The sequence below is a fragment of the Urtica dioica genome, chromosome 6 (assembly GCF_054948205.1).
Source record: "Urtica dioica subsp. dioica isolate 48M chromosome 6, U.dioica_male_clone48M_v1_H2, whole genome shotgun sequence".
Classification (NCBI taxonomy): domain Eukaryota; kingdom Viridiplantae; phylum Streptophyta; class Magnoliopsida; order Rosales; family Urticaceae; genus Urtica; species Urtica dioica.
Window position 1 is genome coordinate 38,766,471 of NC_142761.1, and position 23,147 is coordinate 38,789,617.

Below are 23,147 nucleotides of genomic sequence, written 5' to 3' on the forward strand. Positions count from 1 at the left end.
GTAAGCCACATAAACGCTAACAATTGTGTTTTAGCCAACCTTTCGTTAATAATCTGTAAATAGCCAAGTTGCTTACGTGGCATCTCATTAATTGACTTTGTTTTACACCTTTGCCCTTACTAATTATAATTTAGGCAGTTTTTTTTTTTTAATTTTGAATCAAACTGATTAGGAAAGTAGTTAACGTGATTTTTTTGAATTTTTGGACGTGTGGATTTGGAAAATTTCAGCGGTTGACTTTAGCTAATTAGTTTTTATTTTCGTGGCAAAACATTAATAAACAATCTGTAAACATATTCTTCATTTATTGATATTATTTTGTTTTCATTTTGACGATAATTATGATCCTTGATTGGCCGCCAATTGCAATTCAAATTTTACAATTCTTTGGTGTTTCATAATTTCATAAATTTGAACGTCCAATTTTGTTCTCACTGTCTCCATGGATGATGGTTCTTCATTTACGCTCATAGATTCTGGTAAGTTTTTTATCTGTTTTTCAATCACACTCATACTGATGTAAATTGGTAGTTAATTAACATGCATGTAAATAGACAAAAAAAAAAAAAAAAAAAAAGATAAAAGTTGTAGCTATACACATACTTACATAATTGAGCAGAAACTCAAACTTCAAAAACTGGAATACAAATTCACTTAACTATTACAGTAACATGGCATCAACAATAAATACTAGAGTTTTAGGACAATAAAAAAAGTAAATAAGTTCTAAATTCCTAAGTCAAAAGATGGTTGACTGCTTGGTTTGTCGTTGATGTCTTCTTTTGCCATGTCGGAGCAATTTTCACCCGAGCAACGTCCTGTTCATTAACAATGACATAGACATTCAATTCACAAATTTACATCTAAATCAATTTATTACTATAGGTTGTTACTGTCAGAATTAACAACCTATAGTAGCATATTACCGGCAGACTCTCAAAATTATTTGTGACTTATTTACACCATTAACAGATTGTTTATAATAACTTATTAACAACCAATTTACAGATACCTATTTTCAGATGCAGATTCAAATAATTTCCTACAGCAAATCCAAAAAACCAACGCTATTCACATAAACAATACTATTGATTTCAAACCAACGCCATTCTCAGATTACAAACCCTTAATTAACAGTCTTGAACAAAAACATTAGCATGCAAACACAATTTCTCGGTAAGGTAAGAACAACCATTTAAAATATATATATATATATATATAGAACAACCGTCAAAAAAATTTATAACAGCCATTTTTGAAAAAAAAAAAAAAAAACTCAGGATATTACCTTTTCTTCGGAGTCGGGTTCGAGTGTTTATGATCTTCAATCGCATAAAAGCTTCCGAAAACTTTTCAATCGCCGAAAAATTCCAGAACTTCTTTGATCGTCTGAGTTTCGGTCCAAGTTTTTTTTTTTTTTTTTTTTTGCTCTGAAATGTTTTGGGTTTTTCTTTTTTGAAATTGTGTTCAAGTGATTTGTTGAGGTTGCGTGATTTGATTTATTAATTAATGACGTTAATGATGTTCATCGAATAGCGCGAGTAGTTATTGACCGAATATTTGTTTTTTAATTTTTTAATATATGGGGTGAAAATGGGCGAGAGTTATTTGAGGTCATTCAAGTCTTTTAACATGCTGTAAATAGATTGTTGTGGCTATTAACATGAAATTAACAAAAGGTTGACTAAAATCAAAATCTCTATAACCGCGTGGCTATATACCTATATAACCCATATATATATATATATATATATATATATATATTATAAAGTCAATTAAAAATTATGAAAATGTTTATATTTGATTCAACAAATTTTTTTTAAAAGTATAAACATGCTATAAATAGTAATTTGAAATGATAGATGTGATATTTTTGAAAACTGTGAAAATAATCTCAGTATTTCGATTAAACACATGAGATATATATGGTATTTTGTTCATTTATATTTTACACTCTTAATTTTTTTTTCCAACATTTTTTTTTCCTAAGGGGATACATAAATAGAAAATGGAGTGAAGTCCCTCGGAGAAAAATGGGGAATATCAACTTTTGTAAACCTGATAAATAAAAATAAAAAATAAAAAAAAATCCATGATTGAGCTTGGGTGTCCAACGTATTCCTAATGTACGGTCTTGATTCAATAAATAAAAATATTGGGCTTATAACGAAAAATAATGTCCAATATCAACAAAGACAAGCTAATTCAAGGGAAAAATCAGTTGGGCCGAGTGCAACATGATTAAAAGAGAATATCGCATAATTCAAATTGGGAAATGGACTTAATTAGTAATTTTGATACTTTAAATAAAAATAATAATAATTATATTTTTTTAGACATTTTTACTTGTAACTGTAGACTTATATATCTACAATTGTTGTTAATTGTAGACTTGTAAATATACAATTTATAACAACTGTATACTTTGATATCTTTTTTTTTTTTTTTTTTGAAACAAAAACCTTCCCCAAACCTCTCCGCTCGTTCAGAAGAAGAGCAGTAGAGGGAGGGAAGGCCAGAAAATCCATTCAACAAGGTCAAGTACAAAAGCATTCCGCACAAGGGGCGAAAAGGCTACTAATGAGCCAGATACAAAGGAACAGAATTTCAAAAAACAAACAATATCGCTAATCTGACTAGACCAGTCACCGCGAATGTTGTCGCCTAAGAACCATCGAGACCTAATCGCAGAACTTAACCTATTCGGGATTTGCCGAAACATTTCCCTATCTCGCAAACGGAGAAAATCTCCTACATACCCAAGGATGACAAGAAGAATAGTCATCCGAGCAACAACTAGCCATAAAATGGCTTCCAACCTCCAGATGGAGGACCACCTCCTCAAACTCGATACCCGCAGATTAAGCGCCGTTTCGCAGCGGGGTCTCGAAAGCTTGAGGCCGGCGAACAACCCAACATCTACTTTATGCATATTATGCGCCTGAAATCCCAAAGGGACATCGGTGGAAAAGCACACAACAATGAAAAGAAGATACGGCTGACTAGCAAAAGAAACCAAGCAACCTAAGAGATCTAAAGACCAAACCAGATATTTAAAAACACCACCAACATCTAAATAACTAAAAATTGAAACTACACTAGTCAAAAAGCCATCCTCATACACAAAGAAAAAATACCCAAATCCATCCCCTCCTCGAAGGCCTACTTCAGGGGAATTTTTGTCTGATCGGAACCGAAGCACTTCAACGGCGGATGAGACGGAGATCTGGACGGTAACTCCGACTTCATCTTCGAGACTCGACCATAGCACGGAAAGGGCGGTAAGAACCACCAAAAAAAGGAGCTGTCTTCGTGGACCGATCACTCCAGATTTGGGCTTTAAACCGCGACATCGGCTGGTACTGAGAAGCTTCCACCCCCGACATCGTAGAAAGCAAGCTTTGCAGAAGACTCCGGCGAAGACGGCGACTTCCGACGGGACTTGGCGCTACGACGTAGATCTTTAGAGGAAGAGGGAATAAAGGTATATACTCTAATAAGTATGAAAAGGCAAAAAACATTTCTCCCCTCCCGGTCGGAGCCGACCAACGCCGGCGTCCTTCACCCAGGAGGGGAGCGGCGATTTTTCTTTAGAAAACTAGGGTTTCAGTGGAGAGAGAAAAGGCGACTGCAGATATAGATGATCGATGGCTTTTCTGTATACTTTGATATCTACAATTACTAACAAAAGTATTAAAAAACATAGTCGTTATTATTTTTGTCCAAATTATCAAAATGGCTACTAATTGAATTGAAGTCATTTCACATTCAAATTTGAATCACGAACTAATAAAAGAGTAAATAGATTGTTGCGAGATTAAGGTTATAAATGTGAGACGAACGTTGACTTTCAAGTAAAACATAATAATAACGAGTGTTCAATCCAAGTTTTTTTAGTGGTATTTCACTATGCATCATTGAATTTTGAAAATATCTTTCGTCTTTTCTTCGTGTTTATTTAAGTTGGAATTAATAGGTCTATATTCCTCAAATCACCTGTAAAAAGATGGAACGACATACCTAATGTTGATTAATCTTTATGTTTTAGTTTTTGCAATTTAATTGTAGCAATTTCATATTCATAAACATAAATCTGACAAATCTATTATGACCATTAAAATAAGGATAAATTACACTCATGCCCCCTGAACTCGGAGGTCATTAACAACTCGCCCCCTGAACTCGAGATTTCCACAAAAACTACTCTGATCTTTCAATTTTTTTGAATTGCGCCCCTTCCGTCTATTATTTGCCGTTACCATCCATGATAAACCCACGTTTTCGACACGTGAGCCATCAGCGAGGTCAAATTATGATAATACCCTTGAGTAACCCAATTATATATAGAAATCCCTAACCCTAAAATCAAAATCCCGAACTTGGTTCTGATGTGATCTTTGCAAACTCAAATAGATGGCGTCTTCGTCGAAATGTGGAGGTATCGGCTTCGATGAAGGAGAGTCTGTCGATAAACGTCGGATTCCTCGCTGCTACTGTCGTGTATTGTGCGTCGAGCGAACGTCCTGGACGTGTGACAACCCAGGAAGGAGGTTTTATGGCTGTTCAAGGTTTGAGGTACGCTGTTCGTTGTTTGTATTCACCGCTGCTAGTCCTCGCTGTTTGTTTGTATAAAGAGCAAATAATGTTGGGGGTTATTTACAGAAGAACAGGGACAGGGGTTGTGGTATGTTAGAGTGGATTGATCCACAAATGTGTAAAAGGTCTTTGCAAATTATACCTGGATTATTGAAGAAAATTAACAAGCTAGAAGCACGGGAAACAGAAGATGTGTCGGAGACGAACATGAATTATGAAGTTGACATTGAGCTGAAGCAGCTGAGGGAAAAAATAGGGGATGAATCGCGCAAACTGAAGATGTATATGATGGTATTATGTATTGGTGTAGGTTTTATTTTGATGTTCAAATAAATCATGTTTGTACTTAACATTTTGTATGCAATTTGGACGAGTTTTATGTATGTAATATGTGATCTGGACAAGTTTTTATGAGCACTGGACTTGGTTTGTTGTGGTGTTAGTTATCAGTGTTACTTGGTTCAAATAGTATTTAAATTGGACAAAATGAATGGCATTTAAACTGACTGTAGTTGTTAGTTTAAATGGACAAAAGTAATTTAAATATAAACATGAAAATGGACATCAAAATGAAGATCAAGAATGCAATCAAAACATTGAAATGGACAAAAGAGCAACCTGGTCAGTTTTAGATTACGAAATGGACAAAATATGTTCAGTTTACAACCACAGTTTTGCTACCACATACATTTTTTCCTACCAATTTCACCCAAAATAGTGCCACATACATTTTTAGCTACTAATTTCATGCAAAAGAGTTCCACATATTTCACATCAACCACAGTTATACACAAACACATAAGCTAAAATAAATTTCTCGGCCGCAGTACATTCTTTCTTGTTGGAACCTTGTTGAGTCTCGGACTGCGCTGTAATTTCAAACATTACAAATGGTCAGATAAAGTAATGATGGTTGATACCGACTTAAAAAGTTAGCAACTAACCCTCAGCTGTGGTTGTGGATTGACTTGGCGCGGTCCACGTTGAGACGGTCCCTGTTGAGGGGCAGGTTGTTGAGATTGACCCTGTTGAGTTGGTCCACGTTGAGCTGGACCTTGTTGAGCTGGAGGTTGTTGTGATGGACCCTGTTGAGCTGCAGGCTGTTGAGCTGGAGCACGTTGAGTTGGAGCGCCTCTAGCTGCCTGTTGTGCATCTCTAGCCGCTCACTGTTCAGTTCTCTGCACGATTATTTTAATGGATTAGATAGCAAGATATCATGACTTTAAATTTAGCACATTAAGCTTACCAATGCATCTTGTTGCCTTCTAAAACATGTTTTTAGGTTGTGTCCATGTTTCCCACATCCAGAACATCGTACTGTGACGTATTTTCGAGTCATTCTGGTTCCACCACGTGGAACTACCTCATCATGCTCCACCCTCCTCAACTTTTTAGGTCTCCCTGGCTCGGCTCTATTTGGTGGCATTCTAATCGGTTCTAGCCCTGTTTTTGGCCATTGCTCGATAGGGTTCAGCGGACTGATCATGTATTTGTATGCAGTCATGTAAGCGGCCTTCTTGTAGCAATCATCCACATACATTTCCGGTTGCTGATGTTTTTGCCAAATACATGCAATGGCATGAGCACAAGGAATCCCTGAAAAGTCATACAAAATTAGACATGCCATACTAAATTATCTGAGTAATGAGTGAATTGAGTACCTGACAAGTCCCAACGATTGCATGAACATGTTCTTCTATTTAAATCAACCGAGTACATACTCCCATACATGTTCTGGACTTGGAATAGCAATTCCCCACACCAATGAGCAATGTTCTGTCCAGACAGTTCCTTATTCTTTTCAAGGATCTTATAAATGCGCGGCCAATTTCTCCTAGCCATTTTTCTACAGCCACTCGCTGTTTGCTAAACCTCTGTAGTAGGTACATTCTAATTCTCTCTAGCATGGATAGAATTGGTCTTTGCCTCGCTAGTAACACTGCCCTAGTACCATTAAAGGACTCACACAAGTTGTTCAGTAAGATGTCACACTTGACAGTTGTTCTGAAGTTGCTCCTAGCCCAGTGTACTGGATTCTTTTCGCACAACCAATTGTAAGCCTCTTCATCCTCTGCCTTGATCATATCCATTTCTTGAAGGAATTTGTGTTGAGAATACGCCTTTGCTGCTGACATTACCTTTTGTTTCAAAAATTGTCCCTTGAAAACCTGCTCAGGAGTAGTAGTGTGGAGTATTAGTTTGGTATATTAGTGTGAGAAATAAGTAACATGTTTTCATACATAGTGTGGTATATTAGTGTAAGATATTACCTTCGTGAAATTGGATTGCAAGTGCCTTGCACAATGTCGGTGTTCTGCGCCTACAAAACCGGCTTCCCACAGTCCATTCAGGGCTTCCTTTAACCTTTTCTGTTTGTCAGTGATAAATGTCCAGTGATGTCCATTGTGTATTCGCACATCGTCTTTCAAATAGTTTAAAAACCACGCCCACGAGGATTTGCATTCTGACTCCACCACCGCAAAAGCGACTGGAAACATGCTGTTATTGGCATCGATGCCAATGGCTGTCAACAGTTGACCTGTGTGATGTCCTTTGATGTGACATCCATCAAGCCCGAGCACAGGTCTACAACCCTCGTTGAAGCCAGATTTACAGCCGGAATAACAAATGTATAGCCTTTTAAATATAGGCCTACCTTGTTCGTCGGCCTCAGTCAGGAATTCGACAGTTGATCCTGGATTAGATCGCTTGATCTCTGCACCATAGTCCCACAAAGACGCATACTGTTCTTTGTACGTGCCTTCAATCACTTTGGTCGCAAAATTTTTTGCTCGATAAGCCTTCATCTTTGAACATTGTAATACAAAGTCCTTTTGTACTTTCTGCATGAAGTTGGTGGCTGACCAATTGTCATTGTCTTTGAAAGTATCCATGTACTTGTTAGACAACCATCGTGAAGTGGCGAACCTATTCTTGTTTGTTCTGGCGCAAGTGTGCTCAGGCACATAGGTCTTTATTGCAAATGTGGTCGTCTTACCTAGTTCTGATGCATATCAAAGCCATTTACAGTTCGCATCTTTGCAAACTGCTCGCACTCTATTCGGGTCGTTGACCTTGAAGCGAACTTCCTTCCCTGATCTGATAGAGTATTCTCGGATGGCATCTTTGAATACACTTCCACTAGGGAATACTAGGCCCAATTTGAGCTGAGGACAACCCATGTCTGTGTCTTGTCTGAACTCTTGAAACTTTGGCAGAACCTTCTTCGAAACCGAACCACCCTTGTCTTCATCTTCGCTAGACGACTCATGGTGTAAGTTGATGTTTTCTTCGTCGTTGTAGTCACTATCTGCAGCCGACACTGGTTCATCATCACTGTAAGGTTTTTTACCTTTGCCCTTTAAACAACGCTCTACAGTTGCCCCGTCCACGGCCACCTCATCTTCACTCTTCTCAAATCCACTATCTTCCTCAACAACTTCAGCGTCCTCATCATCATCTGCTTCTGTTTCACCATCTTCTTGAATTTCTGGCTGGCTGAAGGGCTGTTGACTGTCATCAACTTGGCTGAAGGGCTGTTGACTGTCATCAACTTGGCTGAAGGGCTGTTGACTCTCATCCACTTGGCTGAATGGTTGTTGACTCTCATCCACCTGGCTGAATGGATGTTGACTCTCATCCACTTGGCATTGTGGGTCTTGACCCTCATCGTGTTGACTGACTGGCTCTTCAATATCAGCAGGCTGACTTTGTGGCTGTTGACTCCCATCCACATGGCTTTGTGATTGTTGACTCTCATCCAGGTTAAGTTCAGTCTCTTCAAATTCAGCTTGACATTCTTGAAATACAAGTTCAGGATCTTTAACTACAGTCTCACCCACTTCAACATCTGGAATGTCAACTGCTGGACTTGAGTCTTCTACCAGAAGAAGAGTATGCCCTTCTTCAACCCGGTGATCACAATACAGAGGCAGTAGAAATGTCCTCTCAAGCAGCTTTCCTACAACACTTAACAACGTACTATCTGAGTCAAGAAATATAAACTCAGTAGCGTCAGCAGGTACCATGTAATACAGCCCTCCAACAAAGTATCCCAAGTCTTTCTTCAAAATCGCGTCCAACTCCAGTAACGACAACCGGTCAATGTCCATGTGGTCCACATAGTCCACTTTAGAGTCCACATAAGCCAGTCGGTCATTCACCAATTCCATCCTACCCCCATGGTGAACTTCGTACGTAAATTTTCCTGATCCAGTGACTGCAGCAATACAAACAAGCAAAGACGTGCCAAAAAAAACAATTACTCCACCATACAAACATTACTGGTCCCTACACTTGTATTTAAAGTCTGAAATCAAAATATCGAAACCCGCAAAACCAGACAACGACAACAAAAGTGGTCCCTTTGTCACTTTCATAAAGACTAACCCACCAACACCCGACATTTCATAAAAAACAAAGCATAACAAATACCAGCAGTGGTCCCAACATTTCACTTTCATAAATACTAACCCACCAACACCCGACATCCTGGATTTATTTATATTTAATCTTGAAATAAAGATGCTCACCGTACGGTGGTAAGCGCACCGATGCGTTACTTTGGGAATCGCATTTCTGCTTCTTCGTCGCCGGAGATTTACGAGCGGTCTTCTTCGTCGGAGACGATTTCTGCTTCTTCTTCGCCGGAGATTGATTTCGCGGGGGTTTCCAACCAGTTTTCACCATTTCGAAATAAAACCCTAATTTTCTCGAAACTCATTCAACCCGCTTCTTTTCTACCCAAAAAATTTAAATGAAATTAATCATTTAAATTATCTTTACTTAATATCATGGGAGGATACCAAATATACCCCTCGCTGATGGGTCACGTGCCGAAAACATGGGTTTGTCATGGATGGTAACTGAAAATAATAGACGGAAGGGGCACAATTCAAAAAAATTGAAAGATCAGAGTAGTTTTTGTGGAAATCTCGAGTTCAGGGGGCGAGTTGTTAATGACCTCCGAGTTCAGGGGGCATGAGTGTAATTTATCCTTAAAATAATGTAAAGCATTTGGTATTATTTTCTTTGGGCTTTGAGTCAATTAAAATTTAATTCAAGTGTCAAAGTCGGCACCTATCAGTAGGGTTTTTACCCTTTTGTAAAATATATGTTTTTGTTAAAGATTTATTTTTACGAGAAAAAAAAAATAAGAACCGAAATATTTTTTCTAGAGGATTAATACATTAAACTAATGGATAAGTTCAGATTTTAACTAAAGATTTTTAATTCAATGGTTGAGATTAAACATCAAAGTATGTTCTAGGAATATGCCAGAGTATACATTATCTTTATATGATATATTATAGTAGGGTTTAGACTTTTAGAAAACTATATATAGAAGTTAGAGCTAAGGTTTTAAATGTCGGCGATTTTCGCCAACTTTTGGCGGCGATGCCGGTGTCACCCACTAAACGGCCGAAGACAACTACGTTGTCATTTTTCCCGTAAATGTCGTTCGAAATTCACCGGCAACGACACGCCCTTCGACAAAAAAACACCCGCTCATTTTCGATTGTTTTAATGAACAAAAGTCATTTATTTTCGCGGGGTTTTGAAGAAAAATCTATTACGTTTTAAAGAAGAAAAAGAAGAATAAAGAAAGTAATACAACCACAGGAAAGGAAGAAAAAAACGTACAAATAAGTAGAAGAAAATCAAGACAAACTAAAGTCCCACATTGACTAGAAAGAAGGAAAAGTAGAGGTTGAACTATTATGAATAAGGGAACGCGTTTACATATTTTTCTGAATATGGTCGATATTTTACACTTTTTAACTGCCAAAATATCGCGAGTTTTTGACGGTATTTTAACGATATATTATAAAACAAAACGATTTATAATCGTTTTTTTTTTACTGAAGTGTCTTCGGTAATGATATATCGGCGTTATATCATATGATATATCGGCGATATTTTAAACAATGTTATTAACTATGAAGTGAAGAATAAAAAAATAATAACAAAAACTATGAAGTGACGTTATGCATAATGACGAAGAAAATGAAAAACAGAGGAAATGACAAAATCTGTGACAAGACGACATGAATTTCTCAAACACGACATCAAAACAAAACAAAAATGACAATATGAAAAATAATCAAAAGCACCTAGAAACGTTAAAATCTCTATTTTTAAAAAAAAAGTAACCACAACATCAAAAATCGCCGGAGAATAACGGAAAATAAAAAATGATGTTATTGATGTTAATATTTTTGAAGTACGTATCCTTGATTTAATTTCAATTCAATTTCAAGGTAATCAAAGTCAAAGATTTAAATAGCGAAAGCGTACCCAAATTCATTGACATTTGTTTTCATTTTGGCTAATCTACTAGGTCAAAAGAAAACTAACATGGAAAAGTTAGATTTTCTAGGCATTTTATAAGGGGAAATCTCTACCCACCCTGCCACCTTAGCCAAATTTAATACCTAGATAATAATTGGGCTGTGCAAAAAAGCTAGATAATTGTAAAGACAAAAACAAAGAAAATTCTAAATCAGAATAGATTACCGATTTTTAAATCGCTAGTCTAATTTATAATGATTTTTATCCTCTCGAGTCGAGTATATTTTTAGACCAGTTTAAAAATTGTCTTTTTCAGTTCCAAAAATTAAACCGCGCTTTAATTAGGACCAAATCCGTCCTAAAATTGTACATTCTTCAATTTATTATAATTCTATAACAAATAAACCTTCTAAATTTATTTGAACATCTAAATTAATAAAATATTTATGTTAGTATACTTTTTTTTTTTTAAAAAAAATTAGATTTTCTTTTATTAAATAATCCGACGATAACTTCAAAAAATGTTTAGTCATCTATTATCTTAAACAATTTCGAGACCAATTTAAGATCAGACAATATCGTGCACACCAATCAAATATATATCGTCCACAACCACTTGTCTGACTAAATCAACTCCTAAATATAAGAGTGATAATATAATCAATTAATTTGGAAAATAGCCAACTTAAACGTTTGACATTGCTAAATAGTTAACGTTTGGTAAATATTAGGTAAATAGTCACTGCATTTTATTTACAAACGTAGTTTTACAAGAATACACATACATATCATTCCCACCCCAACGTTGGCTATTTAAATGAATTTGATAAATCGCCCCTCTTAACACGATTAAATTAACTAAATAATTAATTTCTAAATTTAAACACATAACACAATTCAAATTTAAATGAATGACTCACAAAAATATTCAAATAAAAATGTAGAATAAATGTGTTAATATCTGTTAATATGTGTAAATAATTGTAAATATTTTGTAAATATCTGTAAATACGTATAAATGTGAACTACGATTTTAAAGAACACAAAATCAGAAAAATAATTGTTGCGTATATTTTGGGCATTGATATACTATCAGGAATCCACTAAATAATGTAAAAATAATTGTTTTCTATATTTTTGGAAATATAAGAGAGATAATTTAAAATTCAAATTTTAAAAAAATTTGCCTTAAAAAAATTACTGAATTAATAATCAAAATTCAAATAAAAATTTGAAAATAAAAAGGAAGGACAAACTTGGAAAATATAAAATTTTCTGATAAGGTTACGTCATCTTTGTGACTATTTATCTAAGATTTACGAAACGTTGACTATCTAGCATTATCAAACTTTTAAATTGGCTATTTTTTTAATGGACGTCGCTACCTAAATATCTATAGTATCCCAAATCACGATCGATTGCTTGATTGATTGGCGACAATTATTTACGTCCAATATTTGAAATTAAGATGGCACCTCTATTGATCTATAAAATCTAGCTCGCCCCCAAATTTATGCTAGCTAGCTCCGCCCGACAGCCATTGTCTTCATGTGAGATAAATTATTCAACCACCCCCAACATAAATTATTCGCATTCATGAATAGAGTCTTCACTACAATTAGTGTTGGATTTATTCTTCTAACTGTGTATTGATTTTCTTATATATTTATTTAATTCTCGTGTATCTAGCAAGCGTATAAATAAATTGTATTATTCATTTATAATATATGATTTATTGCACTGAGCAAAGGAAAAGGAAGGCACAAACATATTACATCAAGCTAGAATGGTCTCTAAGGCAGCGATATAACTTATAACCAAATGACAAAAGCTCGAAACAACACAATATATATAACTAGACAAAAGAAAAACATTATAATAGCTTGTCATCAAACAACGCTAGGGTTCAAAGTGGCAAACGCAAGAAAGTCCTCGTTGGTCTCAATCACAGCCATGTCTTCTTCAGTCAAATAAAACCAAACCTCGATTCCATTTTCGTCGTTGGAGTCCATGAGATAGATATTGTTCTTGAAAGAAGAGGTTACCAAGCTCGCCCAAACCGGCTTTTCCCACCCGAAATCGATATCATAAAGCCCGAACCTACACCAACTTGATAAGTGATAGATATCAACCTCATCACCACTATTCATTATCTTCAAGTACTCTTCATACTCTCTTTCGATGGCTTTCAAGTAATCTGGCTTCTCATAGTTCATTTTCACCTCTTCGATGGCTCTCCGAAGCTTCCCGACCAACCCTTGAAGACCAATCTTGCCATGTTCTCTCTCCTCGGTCCCCACGGAGTAAACTCCGACGAGATTTCCGAGGACGTTCGACGATAACGCCGGAGAAAATCTAGTCCTCATGTTCACGTAGTGACACCACACGGATTTCCTAGGAACTATCTCGGGGCTCTTTGATGTCCGATCCTCGACGCACTTCCAAATGAGCCCTGAAACAGACTCAACCCTAGTAGGGTTTTTGATGCCGTCGATGCTCGCGGCTTTGCTCTTCAGGGCAGCGATTTTCTTGGGACCGAAGAAGTACCGCCTTGTCACGCACTTGTCTTCAGTAAGTAAAACGCCCGAGGTCGCCGAGTTTGATGACAGATCTATGGATGGTGGGAAAATGCTTGTCATATGACCAAATTCCGGTTTCGATATTATCGCCTTTTCATCGCGAGCTAGTTTAGCCCACGTGTCCACAAACGAGGCTAACGAACAGGCATCAAAAACCTTGTGAGAAACGCTCAAGCCCAGGGCTATCCCGCCACAAGTAAAAGTAGTTACCTGAAGGAAAAATGAAATGATCGATGTTATTTTTAACAAACAATAATTTACAAGTCTTAATCTGATATTTATCCCCTCCCTCGTGTAAATTTGAGGAAATCACCAGTAGTACATTTTTGTTTCACATTCTATTTCTCAAATATTATTTTTCTTGTTTTTTTTTTCCTTCTTTATTAACGTTTTACTTAGTATTTATAGAAGGTTTGAACATGTGAGAGATTCTACAAATTAATTACTATCTTCAATTAAAATATCTGTAGAACTTCGCTATTATTTATAATACGAGCTAAGTGTTATTTTATCCATTTATTCGGATTTAATTGCTTTGCCTTTTTTTTTCTTTTTTTTTTTATTTCCTTTTAGTTAATGAAGAGATCGTACGTATGCTTTAAATAGAAAAATACGATGAATGGTGACAAAATATAAGGTCTGACTCTTCGGTCCTTTTTTGTTTTTTATGTTTTTTTTTTGTCTCGTATCTTTTAAAAAATAGTAATAATAATAATAATCATTAATAAAAGGGGGGTGATCACGAAAAAAGAAAATGATCGGAAGTCCACAGTATTAGGTAGAAGAAGGGAAAAGAAAATAGAGAAAATATAAATGAGTGAAAGAAAATCGCGCATTTTTCTGTTTTTTTAATAAATATCTTAGTCCATATATATAAACTGTCTATATGTACCTGAACTAAAAGAGCACAGCCTCCGAGTGAAGCTTCTTTGATTTCAGGCACCGCCGCAACGAGCTGAGTCACAGCGTCCAAGTCCGGCGATTTCCCGAGCAGCTCTTCCATGGAAAACGCCGACACGGCCTCGAAGAACTCGACTCCGTAGTCGTTACACTCGACGCACATGTTGTCTCTGAGCCTCCCGGCCAAAGGGTAAAACTGAACCAGGGCTTTCGCTAGGGTTTTTCTCAGGTGTTCGGTCCGCCGAGACGCGGCTTCGTTAGGGTTTTCTCGGTTCGCGAGATTAGGGTTCGAGGGATAGAAGAGGACTAGTGGAATGTACATGTCCACTGCGAGCTGGTCTAGTTTGGAGAGCTTGAGGGTTTTGAGGTCTTTTGGGGTCGGAAAACATGGCTTGATTGTTTGTCTTCCGATGATTTTCACATTGTTGTTGGTTTTATCTTCGGCCATTGAGTGGAAAAGAAGATGGTATATCAGGTAAAAGGAGGAGAGATCTGAATATGGAGGAATACACTTTTCTAATATATAAGGAATAATATTATGGCAAGCCGACACATGAATAATTTTTTTTTTTTTTTAAAAGAGCACTCACATGAATAGATGAGTATTAATAGCCACTTTAGATGGCAAATTAATATCTAAGGAAAATGCACATCACATGTAAACTTTTTTATATATGTATTTTTGGAAAAGAGCACACACATGAATAGATGAGTATTAATAGCCACATTAGATTGAAAATATTGAGAAGATGACAGCAAATATTTCCAATATTTATGAATTGGAGGAACTAAATATTGACTCTGGATATTTTATCCACAACTTTTAAATATTTTATTAGGTAAATGTTATAATTCGTAAACATTGATATTTTTGTCACCAACCAACATTGAGCTTCGGAGTTATAATTCCAACATTGATATTTTTAGATCTCACCTGCTAATAATTTTTTCTATAATGGAGTCGGTATAGGTCTATTTGAATAAGTTTTTGGGATAACTTAACGTTCAGTGAATTCGTCAGTTAATTTGAGTGTATTCTCACAGATATCATTAAAGAACTGTGTACGTGTTTTATTATTTTCAGCGGTTTCTTTTATTGCATTCGTCCTAGTAATGTTACAATCTTAACGAATCGTATATAGCTGTGGACTTCGTCTCCTCATTTTAAATTTGTGTTTATTTAAATACCCCATTTTAATATATATATATATATATATATATATATATATATATATATATATATACCGAAATGTTAGTTTTTTCATTTTATCGTTTATTTTCGAAAGACACTACTACAAATGTTGGATTATACAACCCACTTTGTATAACGCTTATGAAAAGCGTTGTAGAAACTAGTGATTCTACAACGCTTATGACAAGCGTTGTAGAAACATGATGTTTCTACAACGCCTATGGACAAGCGTTGTAGAAACTTGGTGTTTCTACAACGCATATGGTTAAGCGTTGTAGAAATTTGTAGATTCTACAACGCATATAGTTAAGCGTTGTAGAAACATGGTGCTTCACTAGTACAATTGATAGCATCAGGTGCGACAAAAGTCGCACCTGAAAGCATAAATGTCGCACCTGAAAGTATCATCAGGTGCGACTTTAGATGCGACAAAGTCGCATCTGAAAGTGCGCACCTGATGATATTAGGTGCGACTAGTCGCACCTGAAAGTCATCACTATCAGGTGCGACATTTTAGGTGCGACAAGTCGCACCTAAATATCCCTCAAAATAAGAAATTAAAGCGTGAATTATAGTATAAGATGCGACTAGTCGCATCTGATACTTTCGCGGGAAGAGTATCAGATGCGACTAGTCGCATCTGATAGTAATTCTATGTTATTTTGATCTCCGTGATCCAATCTCTACTTGGATTGGACATTTCGCTGAATGAGAGCGAGAAATGAAAGTTTGGAAGAGTTATTGATAAAGGACGACGGAGATCAAAATGAAAGAGAGATTATGAATTCTATGTTATTTTGAGCTCGGATTGAATAAGTTGGGAGGTTTTAAACTAATTAATTCGAAACTCTACCGAAATTTCGGCAGAGTTTCCCCTATTATACTGACAAACCAAAAACCTGCAAAATTATTTAAAAACATACGCAAACCATCCAGAACTATCCTATAAATTAGCTCAGCCCTAAACCGAACCTCCGTGGTTCGATCACAACATTTATAAATGAAAAATCGAAATAAACAAAATATCACAAACTATCAAACATGTCACAAACTATCAAAGCATGTCACAAAACTATTTTTCTTATTTAAATTACAATTTAATTACATGTTAAATCAACTACGTAAACTTATCACAAATTAATTAACTAATTATAAACTAAGCAACATAAATGTAATTATTAAACTAATTACAATTTCTAGGTAATAATTTACTTACAATTAATCTAAATTAATTAAAAGCATAAAATTTAAAAATGTCACAAACTATATTTCAAAACATGTCAAAAAACAACTAAAACTTAATTTTAACCTAATATAAACTAATCACATTATTAAACTTAATTATCAAAATCAAACTTATTTTAACCATATATCATATTAATACTAACTAATTTACAATAAATTATCAAAATTAATTATCAAATTACTAAACATGTTAAATTAATTATCAAATTAATACTAATTAAGTTACACATTATTATTAACTTACATAATTCACATTAATTAACTAACCTAACATATTATATATATACACTAACCTAACATATTATATATATACACTAACCTAACTAACTAATATATACACTAATATATATATACACTAACCTAGGACGGCCGGCCGGGGACTCGGGGACAGCGGCTCGGAGGCTGGGACTCGGGGACAGAGGCTCGGTGTGGCTGGGACTCGGAGGCAGCGGGGTCGGGGCTGAGCGCACGGTGAGGTCCGGAGGCACGAGACGACGGCTGTGAGTTTAAACCGAGTTAGAGAGAGCGAGGCAGAGAGGGAGCGAGGCAGAGAGGGAGTGAGGGAGTGAGAGAGAGAAATACCGAGTGAGAGAGAGAGTCGGTGGTGACTCGGAGGCAGCGGGGCCGGGGCTGAGCGCACGGCGAGGTCCGGAGGCACGAGACGACGTACGGCTGTGAGTTTAAACCGAGCTGTGAGAGAGCGAGGCAGAGAGGGAGCGAGGCAGAGAGGGAGTGAGAGAGAGAAATACCGAGTGAGAGAGAGAGGCAGTGGTGACTGGCGAGGTCCGGTGGCCGGATGAGGCGGAGGTCCGGTGGCCGGGTACGGGTACGTGGCGTGGTGGTCGGCGAAGGAAGAGGCCGAGAAGAGAGGGACGGAGGAGATGGAGCAGCGACAGCGGCGGAGCTCGGTGTGGCTGGGACTCGGCAGAGCTCGGTGTGGTGGTCCGGTGGTGGTCGGCGAAGTGTTCTTAGGCGAAGGATTAGTCGGAGAAGAGAGGGACGGAGGAGATGGATGTGGGCTAATGAGTTTACAACCGGAGAAGAAGAGAAGTTCGCAGGGAGAGAGAGCGTTTTTTTTTTTTACAGAGTTTGAGCGGCTGGAGAAGAAAGGATCGCGACCTGGGTTTTTAAACAAAACCCTAATAATCAGGTGCGACAGAATCGCACCTGATAATACTATCAGATGCGACTAGTCGCATCTGATGAGTCATCCGGTGCGACTAGTCGCACCTGATTATAAAAATAAAAAATAAAAATTTCATTCGCCACGTCAGACTAATGAAATAAAAGAGGGGGAGATGAGGCCCGCTCAAAATTTTCAAACTATCTGATGCGACATAGTCGCACCTGAAAGTTTCAACATATTTTCAGGTGCGACTAGTCGCATCGGATTGTCAAAATCAAAAGACAATTTGAGCGAATTTTTTCGGCTTCTGAAAGACTATCAGATGCGACTAGTCGCAGCTGAAAGTCATTTAGATGCGACTTTTAGGTGCGACTAGTCGCATCTGATAGTCTTGCGCATCAGAAAATCAATTTTGTAGTAGTGCTTCAGATTTCCCACAACGCTTTAAAAATCCGTTGTAGAATCCACGCCGCGGCGTAATGTGTTTTCTGCCGCGGCGAGACCTTACTACAATGCACAGTGAAAGCGTTGTAGAAAAATGTAATCCGCCGCGGCGAAATTCATACCTCGCCACGGCGGGTGGTTTCTACAACACTATACAAAAGCGTTGTAGAAACTTGTCGCCGCGGCGGGGTATTTATCTCGCCGCGGCGAATATATCTCGCCGCGGCTAGAAATATTCGCCGCCCGCCGCGGCGAGGTGGATACCGTGGCCAAGCAGTTTTTTAAGAAACTGTCTCGCCGCGGCGAGTGAGGAATCTCGCCGCAGCGAGATGTTCCTACAACGGTTATAAAATCCGTTGTAGGAACACCTCGCCCAGCCCCGCCTCCACCTCGCCCAGCCCCGCCCCGCCTCCACCTCGTCCCTGCCCCGCCTCCACCTCGCCCCTGCCCCGCCTCCACCTCACCCAGCCCCGCCTCCACATCGCCCAGCCCCGCCTCCACCTCGGCCAGCCCGGCCTCCACCTCGCCCACCCCCGCTCCACCTCGCCCCCTGCCCCGCCTCCACCTTGCCCAGCCCCGCTCTACCTCGCCTCTCGCTCGCCACGTCCTCGCCCAGCCCGCCTCCACATCGCCCAGCCCCCGTCTCCACCTCGCCCAGCCCGGCCTCCACCTCGCCCAGCCCCGCCTCCACATCGCCAAGCCCGCCCTCCACCTCGCCCAGCCCGCCCTCCACCTCGCCCCTGCCCCACCTCCACCTCGCCTCTCGCTCGCCACGTCCTCGCCTCCACCTCGCCTCTCGCTTGCCACGTCCTCGCCCAGCCCGCCTCCACCTCGCCCCTGCCCCGCCTCCACCTCGCCCAGCCCGGCCTCCACCTCGCCCCCGCCTCCACCTCGCCCAGCCCCGCCCCGCCTCCACCTCGCCCCTGCCCCGCCTCCACCTCGCCTCCACCTCGCCCAGCCTCACCTCAACATCGCCCAGCCCCGCCTCCACCTCGCCCAGCCCGGCCTCCACCTCGCCCAGCCCCGCTCCACCTCGCCCCCTGCCCCGCCTCCACCTCGCCCAGCCCCGCTCTACCTCGCCTCTCGCTCGCCACGTCCTCGCCCAGCCCGCCTCCACATCGCCCAGCCCGGCCTCCACCTCGCCCAGCCCCGCCTCCACCTCGCCCCTGCCCCGCCTCCACCCCGCCTTTCGCTCGCCACGTCCTCGCCTCCACCTCGCCCAGCCCCGCCTCCACATCGCCCAGCCCCGCCGTCACCTCGCCCAGCCCGGCCTTCACCTCGCCCAGCCTCGCCTCCACCTCGCCCTCTGCCCCGCCTCCACCTCAACCCTGTCTCGCCGCGGTGAGTGTGGAATCACACCGCGGCGAGACGTTCCTACAATGGTTATAATATCCGTTGTAGGAACACCTCGCCGCGGCGACGACATATTTTTGCCGCGGCGAGGGTTTTTAGGTTTTTTAGGTTTTCACTATAAAAGGCCGTTTTCAGTTTTTTTTTCTCATTTTTTCCAATACCCACACACGAGACAACCATTTTCGGTCGCGTCTCTCCCGTTTTTTTCTTCCAAAAACCCTCGCCACGTCCTTGCCGCCCCAAAATCTCGCCGTCGCCTTGTCCTCGCCGCCAACTCTCTCTCGCCTTGTCCTCGCCGCCATTTTTCTTTAGTCGAGTCCTCGCTGTGCTTCCTCTTGCGCCTCTCTCTCTCTCTCTCTTGCCGCCTCATTGTAAGGTATGATTTTAAAAGTTTTTTAAGGTAGTTATTGATTTAATTTCGTGTTGTTGATATGGATTTCTTGTTGTTTACCCGAATTGCATATAGTTTGATTTTTTAAAATTCACAAATTTAGGGTTTTGTTTGATTTTCTCTTTTTAGAACAAGAAATTAGGGTTTAGGTTAGTGGAATTTGAATGAGTGAATTTAGTGAAATTAGGGTTTTGTTGATATGAATGAATTTGAATGAGAATTTGAGTTAAATTGAAATGTCCGGATTGTGTTTGACATATTGTTACATAGGTTATGGGTTATAATGGTTATGTATATTAATGTTGAGATTGAATTGTTTATGAATTTGTGATTGATCGAATTGTTCATGAATTTGTGATTGGTCGAATTGTTTATGAATTATTTGTGATTGTTGGAATTGTTTTAATTTGTCATGTTTAAATATATATTGTTGGAATTGATATATAATTTGTTATATGTTAATTGTAGAATTGTTTATGATTATGTTTTGTAGGAGCTTGAAAATGCGTCGAACTAAAAACACGGCGGGCTCCAAGGCTCCGAGCTCTTCCAGAGATCAGAGTAAAGGAAAAAGCAAGCGATCTCGTCAACAGTCTCCCAAAGAGGAATACAACTCGAGTATCTTTACTAGCAAGGTCGCGGAGGAACGCTACGACAAAATCTTGCCACGTAACATTATCCATGAGAGATGATTCAATGTAAGCAATACGTCGGATATAGGAAAGCAAATCCGCAACAGCATAGTTGGTCATGATTGGGGGAGGTACTGTGTTGTACCCGAGTTCGATTCGAACGTCAACTTCGTGTACGAATTCTACGCAAACTTGCCGGACTCCCAAGGTGATGTTGTGACGGTCCGTGGGAAACGGGTCGATATGAGTGTCGAAGCTATCAACGATCTTCTTGGGACCCCAGATGTGCCTTTCGAGAACGAGGGCTATCGAGAATGGCTAAGAAGTTGCAGCCATTAGGAGATGTCGCAGGTGTTGTGCATTCCGGGAGAGGATTGGGTCACTGAAAAAGGAAAAAAAGGGTACTCAAGCGTGACCAACTCACCAGGATCGCTAAAGCGTGGATTTACTTTGTTTGCGCTCGTCTTTATCCGATCAAGCACTTCACCACTCTCGACGAGGATCGTATCCAAGTGTTGTTCTGCATTGTTAAAGGCCTTTCCATTAACGTCGGTCGATTCATCTATACTTGGATGAAGAAACTCGACTATACTAATGAACGACACGGTTTGCCATATCCGTCGATCATTACCAGCCTTTGTACAAATGCGGGGGTACCACGCTCGAAAAGGGATACGATCAACAGTCCAATGGGGCCTATTACGGATTCCATTATCGAGCGGTACAAGATTAGGGAGGATCCACAAGCGGAGGAAGCGGAGGAATAGGGGGAAGCGGAGCCCCTATTGCGCTTACCAGCACCTCCGGTAATCGACCCCGCCACCATCGACTACATTGCGCATTGCTCCAACTATCTCGTCGGGGGGTTCCAACACACGTAAGAGTACATGCACCAACAAGCGGAATATGGCGCCTCTCACATCAATCAATTGAACGATCTCTACTCTCGGTGGGACATCAACCAAGAGAATCAGGTGTTATTTCCTCCATATCCTCAGTACTCCGACTATCCGTACGCACCACCACAGTGGCCACCGCATATGGCACCTCCTCAATATCCGGCGAACCCATCACCACCACCACCGAATGACGAGTAAATTTCAAGAACCAACAACACCAACTCTTCCATATAAATTTCAAACTCTTTTTAAATTTAAGTTTCAGTTTATGACTAGATTACTGTGTTTTATTTGTGTGTTTGAGACTTCAGTCTTTGTTTGAGACTCGTTTGGTGTGTTTTATTTCATATATGTTTGAAACTTGATGTTATATGTTTAAGACTAGTTTGGTTTGTTTTATTGATTGTAGAAATCTTAATTGAATGATCATTTTTAGTTGGAGAACATGTTAAATATTGGAAAAAAAAGTGAATGATTAGATGGTAGAGTGCTTCGTCGCCGCGGCTAGGTACCTTTCTCGCTGCGGCGTGACTATTCTCGCCGCGGCACTGTATAGTCCCCGCCGCGGCGAGTACTCTACGCCGCGGCTAAAATATTACTTCGCCGCGGCGAGATTTTGATTTTTTTAATACCGAGAGTCTGTGTTTTTTAAGAACTTGTCTCGCCGCAGCGAGGTGATATACTCGCCGCGGCGAACTTCCCTCGCCGCGGCATGAAATATACGTTGCCGCGGCGAGGTTTCTACAACGCTTGTTTAAGCGTTGTAGAAAGGTTCTCGCCGCGGCAGGATTTGTATACAGCCGCGGCGAGATTATCTTGCCGCGGCGAGTGTTGTACTCAGCCGCGGCGATGTCGGAGAAATGTAATTTTAATGTAAATGACATTGTATAGAGAAATTTTGAATGAAAAATAACGTTGTCCACAGGAGAATAACATAAAATCCAAAATGAAAATACATTATCTAAATGTTCAATATCAAACAAAAATAGGATCTATATCCTTACGAAGTAGATGTGAAACATCGTCATCATCAAAATCATCCATCTCTTGATCAATTGGTGGTAATCCTGATGTGAACGGAGGAATGCTAGACATGTCTTCGTCTTCTTCTTCGTTACCGTTTCTCGCTTTCATATGAACCACTAACGATAACTCAGGATTTGCTGGATCTGAAACATAAAACACTTGACTTGCTTGCGAAGCCAAAATAAATGAATCATTCTCGTAGCCAATCCGTCTAAAGTCGACAATTGTAACTCCTTCATTATCAACTTTAACGTGATTATTGTCTGCCCATTTGCACTTGAATAATGCGACTCCCAACCCGCAATAATCAAGTTCCCAAATATCTTCAATGTATCCGTAATACTTCATAAAAGCATGTTTTGGATTCTTATATTTTGCCGACGAAACATGTAAAGCTTCGGCAAACAATATAACACCACTATTTTGTACGGGATGCTTGTTGTCTCGTTCTCTTGTGTAAAATGTAAAACCAT

The 23,147-nt window shown here is 39.5% G+C and overlaps 1 protein-coding gene and 1 pseudogene across 2 annotated transcripts; both read right to left on the reverse strand.

Moving 5' to 3' along the window:
- Nucleotides 1-6,486: 6,486 nt before the first annotated feature.
- Nucleotides 6,487-7,792, reverse strand: LOC149393998 (uncharacterized; annotated as a pseudogene). Its single transcript, XR_016299927.1, has 3 exons — nucleotides 6,867-7,792; nucleotides 6,627-6,764; nucleotides 6,487-6,540 (listed from the first exon to the last, which is right to left on the reverse strand). The product of XR_016299927.1 is annotated as an uncharacterized LOC149393998 (transcript).
- Nucleotides 7,793-12,584: 4,792 nt separating this feature from the next.
- Nucleotides 12,585-14,991, reverse strand: LOC149393999 (stemmadenine O-acetyltransferase-like). Its single transcript, XM_089618440.1, has 2 exons — nucleotides 14,359-14,991; nucleotides 12,585-13,676 (listed from the first exon to the last, which is right to left on the reverse strand). The coding sequence occupies exons 1-2, from the start codon at nucleotides 14,812-14,814 to the stop codon at nucleotides 12,777-12,779; spliced, it is 1,356 nt and encodes a 451-aa protein (XP_089474566.1). The 5' UTR covers nucleotides 14,815-14,991; the 3' UTR covers nucleotides 12,585-12,776.
- Between the last annotated feature and the right edge of the window lie 8,156 nt (nucleotides 14,992-23,147).